The 11,521-nt window shown below is 51.8% G+C and overlaps 1 protein-coding gene across 2 annotated transcripts; it reads right to left on the bottom strand.

The window, feature by feature from the left end:
* Positions 1-229: 229 nt before the first annotated feature.
* Positions 230-4,778, bottom strand: Pcdh8 (protocadherin 8). Of its 2 annotated transcripts, none has more exons than XM_057786203.1 (3): positions 1,955-4,778; positions 1,564-1,771; positions 230-1,180 (listed from the first exon to the last, which is right to left on the bottom strand). In XM_057786203.1, the coding sequence occupies exons 1-3, from the start codon at positions 4,577-4,579 to the stop codon at positions 804-806; spliced, it is 3,210 nt and encodes a 1,069-aa protein (XP_057642186.1). In that variant the 5' UTR covers positions 4,580-4,778; the 3' UTR covers positions 230-803. The 2 variants fall into 2 exon arrangements, with proteins under 2 accessions (XP_057642186.1, XP_057642187.1); XM_057786204.1 differs by having other exon boundaries at positions 2,246-4,778.
* Between the last annotated feature and the right edge of the window lie 6,743 nt (positions 4,779-11,521).

Raw genomic sequence — 11,521 nt, 5'->3', positions numbered from 1 at the left:
CGTATGGAGTCATAAATATTTTTACAAAGTCAACAAATGTTTTAGTTGTTGGGCAAGATTTTGCAATACCCCAAATCCCACAGGCTCAGCATCACCAGAAGCCCCAGCAATGCCTGAATAATTAGCTCTTGAAAGGAGGTTTAATTCTGGTACTGAAATTATTTGTGAATGTCTGACTTCAGGCAACTCCATGAAAAGCAATTAGCAGATTCTTCAAATACATGACAAACCCTTTATTACTGTGCTTATAAGGGACACGGCTTACAGAGAACCAAATGTAATTAAATAACATCAACTTGAAATCTACCACAGACTCAAGATCTACAAGTTGTTAGACTTGGCAAGGCAAAAACTTCTTAAACATTAGGTTGTTTCTGGTGAAAGATAAAATTCCATTAAGCAATTCCAACATGTCTTTTTTTTTTGTCTTACAGACAATCCTTTGGCAGTAACTTCCACTTAGCTTTTATTATATAAAAATATAACAAAATTTCAGTATATACAAACATTACATTACACAATGTACAGGTTAAAAACACTAAGAAAATGGCAAGCCACACGTGAAATTAAAGTGAATAGCATGATAAGGAAAATTAAATACTGCACACATTTCATAAAAATTACATGAACTACATTTCTTGTTTGCAAATACCAAACAGTACCAATGTGATTGGAAAGAGCTTCCAACAACGTCATTGTAAGGCACGTCTTGCATATTTATATGTACAACACTGAAACCGGTCAATAACTTAGGGACGTCTCAGGGTGACCTGTATATGTGTGTGAAGACATGCAGCATAAGATTACACATTTTCATTGGCCCCCTTCTTCGGGGACACATATCTGCCACCAGGAGGGGACTCATAGAGGGGTACTCCAATCTCCTGCAGGTCTGGGAGCCTCCCTGGACGGGGAGGGGAGAGCAAAGTGACTGTCCTGTCATAGTCTCTATGCAACACTTTCTCATAGACGCTCTGCAGCCCCACTGTCTTGGGCAGCTGGGCTTGGTAGTAATTGTCCCTGCGCAGAGGATCCCGAGGCAGAGATGTGCTCTTACAGAAGGTTGACATCTGGGCTGGTGGGTGAGGAGGAGGATGTGCACTGGGTCCGGCACAGGATGGGCTCCAGCAGCGATCAGAATGGCCCAGGATCTTGCACTCAGCAGTGCACGCCCACAGTCCTAGACAAAAAAGAGAAAGAATTTTCTAAGGTTAGTGCACGTAGGCCTCTGTCTGCAGAGTGTCAGTCAGGATCAGGGGCGGCTGAAGAGGAAGGTGTGTTTAAGAACCTAAAGGCACATGCTTTTCATAAAGATAACTTTATATAATGCAAAGCGCAGCTCTTGTGTGTGTGTGTGTGTGGGGGGGAAGACAGCAACAATAACAAGACACAATAAGCAGAATACCCTCCTTCTATGGCTAGCTAGCATCGCATCTAACAGGCCGGGCCGGAATATTTAAGAGAGGGATGAGGGAGAGGGGCTGGGAACAGTGGTTTCGAGCAGGCTAGCAGTTGGGAACGAAAGGTGGACCGCTGGCCTGGGCTGGGGAGAAGTAGCCTCACCACTCTGCATGTGGTTGATGAGGTCCTTTTTCAAAGCGTCCCCGCTGATGTCGGAGTCACTGTCATTGAAATCACTGTCTCCTTTTCCGCTGTCTTTGCCGCTGAACTTCTCAGCTTCTCGGCCGGAGATGGTGTTAAATGAATGGCCCTTCCAAACCGCCACAGGGGGCGCAGGCTCCTTCCCGAAGCCCGGAGAGGCACCATAGGGCTGCAGTAGGGAATGGGGTAGGGGTGGGGGGAGAAGGCGTGAGGGTTGGACAGGACACAAAAAAAACAAGTGCGACAGGTTAAGCGTCTCCCTGCGAGAGCCCACCCTTACCCCTCCTGTCTCCCTTCTCCCAGCCTGTCCGCGGAGCACGGAGGGGGGCGCCCAGCCGAAGGAAGGCCTCACCTCGGCGTGTGCGCCTCGGAGCCGTTGCTGCCCCTCGAAGTGACAGGCGCTTTCCCCAGTGGCGCTGCCGCCCTCCGAGCCCGGCACTTCGGCCGCGGCGACCGCGGGCGGGGGCGCGTCGGCCGCGGGGCTGCCAAAGGGCGCTTTGCCGCTGCCAGGGAAGGTGAGCACGTCGAACATGTTGGGCCTGGGCCCAGCTCCCCGGGCGGTCTCCTCCGGGGAGCCAGGGGCCGAGGCTCCGCCGCCCGCCGCCCCGGGCCGCTCTTCCCGGAGGGCCCCCCCTTTGCGCACCTCCTTCTTGCGGCGGTTGCAGGTGGTGGCGATGGCGATGATGGCGGCAAGCAGCAGCGTGCAGCTCCCGGCTAACACGATGATGACGATCAGCGGCGTGTCCCACTGCAGCGAAGGCCCCGACGGCGCGAGGCGAGAGCCAGGTGGCCGGGAGTGCTCCGGGTTCCTGGCACTGGCAGGCGCTGCTGGCCCGCCGCCTGCTGTGACCACGAAACTGACTGTTGCCGTGGTGGTGAGAGGGGGGCGGCCGCCGTCGGATATGACCAGAAGGGCCCTGAACACGCGGCCAGGAGTCTCCTGTGAGAGGTCCCCGGTGAGCACGATCTCCCCCGTGCGGCGGCCTATGGAGAAGGCCTCGCGTGGCTCCTGCTGCAGGAGATCAAAGGCCAGTTCTCCGTTAGCACCTTCGTCTGCATCCCGGGCCTGGATGCGCGCCACAGCTGTGTCCTTTGCAGTCCGTCCAGGGACTGCTACTTCTAGGGAGCCATTGGCCGGCGCCGGGTGCACGAGGATCGGAGAGTGGTCGTTCTGATCCAGTACCCGCACTTGCACCAGAGCATTGCTGGAAAGCTGGGGGGATCCGCCGTCGCTGGCCTGGATGCGCACGTCGAGCTGGCGCAGCGTCTCATAGTCAAAGCTCCGCAGAGCGTAGATGGCCCCGGTCGCCGGGTCTACTGAGACGTAAGTGGACACGGCTTCCCCGGAGCGGCCCACTTCGGCCTCTACCAGCCTGTAGGTGACCTGACCGTTGCGGCCCAGGTCCGGGTCGCGGGCGGCCACTGTGGCCAGATAGGCGCCTGGAGGGTTGTTTTCACGGACTGAAACCTCGTAGACTGGCTTGGTGAAGAGCGGCGCGTTGTCGTTCTCGTCACCCACGCGCACGGTATAGGGTCTCACGGTGCGCAGAGGGGGCGCGCCACGGTCCTCGGCCACCAGCGTCAGGTTGTACTCGGCGATGCGCTCCCGGTCCAAAGACGCCGCGGTGACCACCAGGTAGCTGCCCGCGTAGGCCGGCTGCAGCCGGAAGTGCTCGTGCCCGTAGAGGGCGCAGCGCACCTGCCCGTTGGCGCCCGAGTCCCTGTCCGAGGTGCTGACCAGCGCCACCAGGCTCTCGCGCGCCGCCCCCTCTGGCACCAGCGAGGTGGCGCCGGCTTCCTGTGTCCCGGGCCCCACCGACGAGGCCGTGTCCGCTCCTCCGAGTGCGGCGGCGGCGGCTGCGGCGGCGAAGGGCGAAGCGCCTGGAGCCCCCGGGGCGGCCAGAGGGGTGATAGAAATATCGGGAGCGTTGTCATTTACGTCTCGGATGCGCACGATGACCTTGCAGGTGGCTGTCCGGGGCCCTGGGCCTCGGTCTTGAGCCCGCACGTCCAGCTCGTATGTGTCCTGGCGCTCGTAGTCCACCTGCCCGGCCAAGGTGAGGCGGCCAGAGCGCGGGTCGAGCCGGAAGAGGTGACGGGCTTCGGGAGGGGTGCGGGCGCCGAAGGTGAATACTACGTCGCCATTGGGACCCTCGTCGGGGTCCGCAGCGTCCAGGTCCAGCAGCAGCGATCCCACAGGTGCGTCCTCGGCCAATTCTACCTCGGCCACGGCACCCTGAGGGAAGGCCGGGCTGTGGTCATTGGCATCTAGCACGCGCACACTGAGTGCTGCTGTGGCGGAACGTGGCGGTCGCCCCCCGTCCTGAGCCACCAGCTCCAGGCTGTAGGAAGCCTGACTCTCGCGGTCCAGCTCCTGGAGCAGCACCAGGTCTGCACACTGGGCACCATCCGCGCGCGTCTGTAGCTCCACGCGGAAGGGGCTGTGAGGCTCGGCCAGACGAACACTCTGCAGCCCGTTGGCACCCACGTCCTCGTCCACAGGCACCTCCAGGGGGATGCGCGTGCCTACGGGAGCACTCTCGGAGACCTCCACCGGGATCTGGGCTCGGGGAAAGCGGGGCGCATGATCGTTGACATCCCTCACCTCCACCTCCACGTGCACCAGTCGGAACTGCTCCTGGGAGAAGCTGACCACATCGAAGGCCAGCACACACTGTGGAGCCTGGCCGCACAGACGCTCACGGTCCAGGCCCGCGTCTCCGACGGTCAGCTGCCCGTCGCCCTCGCGCACCCGGAGCAGAGAGCTGTTGAATTGCTTCATCAGGCGGAAGCTTGTGTCTCCAGACACTTTCATGTGCAGGTCCTCTGCAAGGGTCCCGATGACCGTGCCAGGGGCATCCTCTTCGAAGGTGCTGTATCGGACTGTCTTGCTCTGGGCCACTGAGAGCACCCAGCAGAGACTAAAGAGCTGCAAGGGAAAAAGGCAAGGGCTGCCCCAGCGCTTCACAGGACTCATGCCGCCAAGCCCCGAGTGCTATTCCGAAAGGTTAAGCTAGAGAGTCCTCTCCGGTTTGCAGACTGGAGCGTGAGTCTCAGGCTCCCGGGAGCACGCTCTTTGCGAGCCCTGTGTGGGTGAAGTCTGCGAGCTGCAGCTCCCGCTCGGGCTGGCTCGGAGGACGCGCGGACCCGCCCTTTCGGCGCCTCCGCCTCCTGTCCCTGGGCTGGAGCAGCGCCGCCGTGCGCCGCCTCCGCTTTTATAGCTGCCGATATGCAAATCACCGGAACCGGGCAGCCAATGGCCGCTTAGCCATAGCGCCGCTCCTCCGCCAACCGCTGACAATCCTTTTAATGTGGAAAGGCTTAGAGGAGAAAACAAGAAAGGAAAATGAGGGAATTTTTCCTTTGTTTTAAAAACTCCTGCTTCCATTTTCTGTTAGCACCTTGCTTGTAGATAAGTTAGCACTGGGCTCTGGAGTAAACGAAGCGGATGGTTTTGGTAACTGGGCGCCCGGCATCCCGACTTCTCTGCTAACCGCTCGCTCTTACTAAGCGCGAACAAGCTGGGTTTCTCTTTAGAGGCTCCGGATCTCACATCTTACCCCCTCCGCCCTTTTATTTTGCATCTTGAAGGCTTCCACGCTTGCTTTGCAGCCTTCTCTCCCAGCTTCCCACGGTGCTGGGAATAGCCTGTTGATGAAGAAGCCTGAAAGATAGAGCAAAATTGATTTTATTCAAATTTGTGTATGCGATTGTGCTTTGCTCGCGTGAGCCCTGGTGCCACTTGCCTTTCGGAAAAGAGCTCGACGATACACGTTAGTATGCATGTCACTGTTCAAATGGCTTTCTTAAGCCCTAGGTGCTAGCAGGCAAGGAAAAAAAAAGTTCCAAATAGGATTTAGCATAAGCTCGAGGAGATTTGGAAAGGTTTCAAAGATCAGTCTGAATCAAAGGCTTATGAAGCCCTCGTTAGTAGTGGAAATAGAATGGCGTGGCAGGCGATCCCATTGGAGGCCCCAATGTCTGTATTATTTCCCTGTGACAAGCTAAGGGGGAGAGAAAGTTGAGCAGTTTCCACAGCGGAGTTGGGCTAACTTGAATATAATGAGCAAACGCCACATGTATCCATTATGCGCCTCTATTCATCCTCAATCACTGCCATAACTCTCAGGCTAAACGGTGATGGGCGCTGAATTCCACACAATACCAGGTTTGTATTAAAAGTGCATTTAGAGACCTTTTCCTCCTGATCCCTTGTTCCGCCTATTTAGAGGATTTTCTTTCTGTTCTAATAGGGCCTCTCTGGGAGCAACACAGAGGAACAAAATCACAGCATGCTGTGGAAACCTGGCGGGAACCCGGGGGTAACTTAACCATCTGCCAATGAAAGTGAGGGACTTCAGTAGTGCCTCCTCCCCCTGGGTGGGTCCTCGAGCAGCCTACAAAGGTATCCCCCCACCCCACACCCGTAGTGGAAGGGCCTGGAGCTGGGCCAACCGGAACAAGACTGTTTCTTATTGATTCTTACTGGAGGGCTCCATTGAGCAGACACTGCAAACACAAAGGCAGAAGGAAGAGTTACAGACACAAGTCACACACTTGAATAAGGAAAGAAGGCCGTGAGCTTGGTAGGCAGGTTGCACTCGTGGATCTTAGTCCGTCTGTAAGGACCTTTTCAAGTCTTTCCCCTTTAGACTCATTTGGAGTGCTTTCACAAGGGGATCAAGGGTTCAACCCAGACTAGGAGAGCAACTGGGAGAAGGTCTGGGTGGGCAGTGGGGTGAACAAGAGAGAGGGATGTTTGGAATTGCTTGGGAGCAGGAAATGCAATCTTAGCCATCAGTAACTAAAAGCCTTTATTTATGAAGTTAAGGTGGAGGTCGGTGTGCAGTTTGGGGCCTCCTTCATCTCCTCCATCTTCCAGTACTGGCACTTGCAGGCAGTGAGGCCTGATGTCTGCAGTCACTTGGGGACGTAAGAAGGGCAAAACTTCCTACAGGCCCCTAATTTCTAAACTTTCCCTCTACTTCTCAAGTATCATTTTAGTTTCTGGCTCTCACCCTGCTCTTGTCCAAGAATAATGCTCAATCTTCTTTAGAACCCCAGGACACCCTGGTCTGGGCGCCTGCTTGACCGTTGGCTTTTCCAGTTCTTCCATCAAGGCCTTGCGGGGGCACAGCCCGGAATGTGTTCAGAACCCAGATGACGGACAGCAGCCTCTGAGCTCAGCTGCTGGCTGCTGGAGTAACCCGGGAACTCAGTGTTTTTGGCACAGGCGCTACCCAGTCCAGAACGCCGCGGCCTGGACATGGGAAGGGGCATGAGGTGGGGCTCCACCACGATTCTGTGATCGGACACTGAGATTCCAGGTTGAATCGCGGGAGATCTAAGTCTGTACCCTGCCCCGTGCACCTCCTCACTTTTTTTCCCCTCAAAGGTTGAAATGAAGTGTTTGGAAAGAGCTAAAGGGCAGAGAAAGCAAGCTAAAAGCTCAGCCGCGGCAGGAGCTGTTGGGGAGGTTAGCTCCAGGTTCAAAGACTATTGTCTGCTGCCGGAGCCTCTGCAGCTCGGAAGTGGCAGCTACTGAGGCAAGGGGAAGCCGCGAGTGGATCCTGGGGCTGCGGCCAGGACTGCTGCGAGCACCGAGCACCATGCAGCCCTTGAGCAAGGGCCTGGCCGGGCTGGAGGTCCAGGTGTGAAGGCACGCGAGCAGGGAGCTCCTGCTGCCTCGCCAAATAATGGAAATACGATTTAAAGCAGCGCAGCGGCAGATATTGCGACTCCCCGCGGAAGAGAAATGATCAGGGGGCGAGGGCTGGAGAAAGTCGGGGGAGGGCTGACATCGAAGGGAGGGGGGAACAAATCCCCAGGGCGGATCCACCCACAAAAGCTGCCCAGATCTCCTGGTTATCATGCCAAAAGGTCTCCAAGGAGTCCCTTTCTTTCGGTTTTAGCAACTTCGCCCGCAACTGTCTGGCAATCCTGAGAACAAACACTGCCCCACAATAGCTGAGTTTTTTCGGGATGCAAATGTCGCCGGCTCGGCGGCGAGCAGGGTTTCTGTTACCTCGCCTAATGCCGGCATTGTGAAGCTCGCGTGCAGACCCCGGGACTGGCACTGGCATCACGTGACGGATTAGGGCTCTAGGAAAGTTTTCAAAGCGGTGACAATGGGGGGCTCAGCCTGATCCGCTATCTCCCACAGTTTAGAGGGAAAGAAAGTCAGGATATATTCTCATATGTAATAGGATTATCTTTTCCATTTCAAGTTCTGTACGGCATGTAATTTATTTTTAATTAGGATTATATCTGCCAGGAAAGGGAACTAGACTCCGCTGGAAAGTGTAACTCTACGGGTGGGTAGAGAGAGGGGCTATTTCCTAACATTTTATCTTAAACAACAACAAAAACCACAAGCTCATCCATTGGTTAAATCTCCCATGGACGTGTGCAGCTAGTGTTCTGCCACAAAGAACAAATGAAACCATTTGTGAAAATCTCTTAGAGCTCCCGAATCTCTCTGAGTTTTACTCAGATTGATGTGTGGAGATGTCCACACAAATGCTTGCTCTAATTTCTCTCGCTGTCAATGCACCATAATGGGTTTTTAACTTTATGCTAAACCAAAGAACAGCATTCTCCATAACATGGTTGCGTCTCAGCAGTCAAAGAATAGGGCAGTAACTGATGTTTAAGCAGCGATTTTTGGACTAATCCCAATGCCAGATGCTCTCAAACTCTGGGACACTTCCAGGCCTTGGTCACCCATCCTTCTGTGTTTTGTGTAGTGGGAAACTCTGTGGGAGGCACTTTACCTGGCAGGAAGTAGTGCAGGGTCTTTGTAACAGGCCACTATGCTTGGGCTCCAATCTCACCATCATCGAGAAACCACTGATGTGTTGTGTGACCCTGGGCACACTACCTGATGTCTTTGTGTCTTAGTCTTGTCATCTATTAAAAAGGGCACAAGATGAAACTTGCAAAGACTGTCTTGAGAGCTATGTGAGATGACATACCACCAGGAAATAACACATGTTATTTCCCTTCAAATCACAGGGAAAAATATCGGAGACTGTGCAGCAGCTGCTCTTACAGGTGAGGGATTTGTTCAGGACAGAAAAAGGGAAAGGAGGAAGAGGGAAGGAAGAAAGGGAAAAAGAAAGAGAGAGATCCATTTTTGGTTTGCTTCTTTGTTTCTCATTCTCCGGAAATAGTAGATTATAGTGGTGCACAGACTGTTAAAGGAGAAGATGATCTTGTGGGAATCCGAGCAACTTTCCTGGCCTCTTGCTATGGGAAAGTCTTCTCTAGTTGAAATCAGACCGTAACTAAAAGTATCAGTAGAGCTTTTCCGGTACCTAGTTCCAAAAAGCCATCTATCATAATTGAAACCAGATGCACGTAGTTATTTGATGAGTAGCAAGCCCTGGTTGCTGAATAGTAAGAGACTTTCCATTCTGGGATGTTACAGAACAGCAGGCTGCCTCCTGTGAAACATGCTTGGTTCTGCTGGAGCTGCTACCCTAAAACATGGCCCACCAAGTGGCCAAAAGAACAGAAATGTGCTTTCTTGTGCTTTTGGAGGCAACAAGTCCATGATCAAATTTAAGGTCGAAGGTCTCCCTTCGTGACTTATAGATGGCTGTCTCTCCACATGACCCTATGTGGTCTTCTCTCTGTGTGCATAAGCAGTCCCTGGTAACCTCTTCTAATTTTAATTTTCTCTTCAGAGGTCCTTTTTCTAAACACAGTTGCATTTTGTGGTACTTCAGGGTTGACCTCTCAGAGTGTGAGTTTTCAGGTGACAAAGTCAGCCTGTTACATGCTCATCTGCTATCGAGTCTCAGACTCAGACACGTGCTATGAGAACAGAAATTAAGGAACAAACAACCCAGTGCGATATAAAGAAATGACGGAGAGAGGAGAGTAGAGACATTCCTTATCTACAATCGCAAACAGGCAATGAAGGTCAGCTTGCTGGCTGGTTTTTGTGTCAGCTTGACACAAGCTAGAGTCATCTGATAGGAGAGCATCTCAATTGAGATAATGCCTTTATAAGATCCGGCTGTAGGCAAGCCTGTAGATAACTTTCTTCATTAGTGACTGAAGTGGGAGAACCCAGCTCACTGTGAGGGTTGCCCACCCCTCGGCTGGTGATTCTGGGTTCTATAAGGAGGCAGGCTAAGCAAGCCATAAGTAACAAGTCAGTAAACAGAACTCCTCTATAGCCTCTGCATCATCTCCTACCTCCAGGATTTTGATCTGGCTTTGATGATGAACTGATATGGAAGAGTAATAAATGAAATAAATGAAATGAGTAGTAAATGAAATAAACTACTTTCTCCTCAAGTTGCTTTTGCTCATATTTTATTACAGCAATTGGAAAAATCCAACTAAGACAGTCAACATCAAAAGTAACAGGTTATGTTGATGGTATACACCTTAGATACGACGTGATGAAAACGGCCCTTTATGTCTGTAGTCTTCCTTAGAACTAGACAAACCTAGTCCAATCATGAGAAGCATATTGCACAAACCCCAACTGAAGGATAGTATACAAAAAACTGATCAATATTCCTCAAGACTGTCAAGGTCATCAAAGAGAAGGAGAACCCGAGAATCTAAAAGGTGCCTAAGGAGACATAAAAATCAAATGCAATGAAGCATCCTGGAGCAGAGAAAGGACGTCTGTAGGAGCTGGGGAGACAGTTTAGTTGGTAAAGTGCTTACCATGCAAACACGAGGCCCTGGGTTCCGATCCTCAGCGCCAAAGTGGAAGCTGCATAATCCCAGTGTACCGAGGGAGGAAACAGAAGAAACTCTAGTCGAAACAGTCAGCTCTAGGTCCAAGAGAGATCTTGTTTTTTGTTTTTAAAGTTAAATAAAATTACTTTTATTAAATGCACAGCAACACAGGTACATTTTGTCCTTTAAACCTCACACGATCATTTGAGAAATAAGATACTATTTTATGGATAAGACAAGACAATAAGGCGCCTGATGCTACAGCGCAGGCTGAGTGAGCGTGGAAAACAAAACTGTGGAGTTCGCATTCTAGGGCTGCGAGTGTAGATGCAGATGACTGTTTCTAAGAGCAAGCAACAGAAGATTCTTTCCACGGCAGTGTATTTGGATTTTCTGTAAGAGCGTGGCCTCTGGTAGATGGATCAGGTTCCAGGGGATGGGCTTTCGGGAGCAAACATATGTGGGCATCACAAATTGGAGTAGCCAATGGGTTGTTAAACTTCAAACAACTCACCAGAAGGGGCCATGTACTTGAGGAAGGATGGAGGTGCAGATACATCTGTGACAGGAGTTACGGGAGGAGTTGGGAGTTAATATAATCAAAATATATTAGACAAAACTCTCAATATTTAATAAAGTATCAAAATAAACAAAGAGATTTGATTTTGCTTGCGCATAAATCAAAACAATCTGCACACCAGAGGGTTTTACATAGTGTTTCTTTTTTTTTTCCTACTCTATACCTGGCACAAAAGAAACATCAAGCATGCAATAGACACACAATAAATTTTGGCTGAATAAATAAATCAAAAGTATGTCTACTCAGCAAGCAGTAGAGAGATCTTGTCTTAAAAAATATGGTGGGGAGCAGTGGAGGAAGATGCCTGACGTCAACCTTTGTTGTCCTCAACACCCTTGCTTACATACATGCATGTGCATCTGCACACATATGTACGTGCCCATACACATACATAAACACACAAATAAAGGGGGCATTAAGGGAAAGTCAAGGAACTCTGACTTCACTTTGGATAAAATCAGTTTATCCACATCAGTTGCTAACTGTAACAAATTGGGTACGAGACATTCTGAGATGAGGGTTCACAACGCTGATGGTCACAGGTGGCTCCTTACAGAAGAGGAGACTACCTGGAGACATATCTCAGGGTCTAAGAACAGTGCTGCAGGCATGCTGTTGGAGCCCAGAAGTGAGGGA

Source organism: Chionomys nivalis, chromosome 12, assembly GCF_950005125.1.
Source record: "Chionomys nivalis chromosome 12, mChiNiv1.1, whole genome shotgun sequence".
In the NCBI taxonomy this organism is placed as follows: domain Eukaryota; kingdom Metazoa; phylum Chordata; class Mammalia; order Rodentia; family Cricetidae; genus Chionomys; species Chionomys nivalis.
This window is presented reverse-complemented; position numbering and strand designations above follow the sequence as displayed.

Bases quoted from the DNA above. Each gene is read 5' to 3' on its own strand.
- Pcdh8 (XM_057786203.1), bottom strand. From the start codon at position 4,579: ATGAGTCCTGTGAAGCGCTGGGGCAGCCCTTGCCTTTTTCCCTTGCAG. The intron at 1,772-1,954 runs GTGAGGCCTTCC...TCCCTACTGCAG, and splicing joins TCCGAGGCGCACACGCCGAG to CCCTATGGTGCCTCTCCGGG. The intron at 1,181-1,563 runs GTGAGGCTACTT...TTTTTTGTCTAG, and splicing joins CATCAACCACATGCAGAGTG to GACTGTGGGCGTGCACTGCT.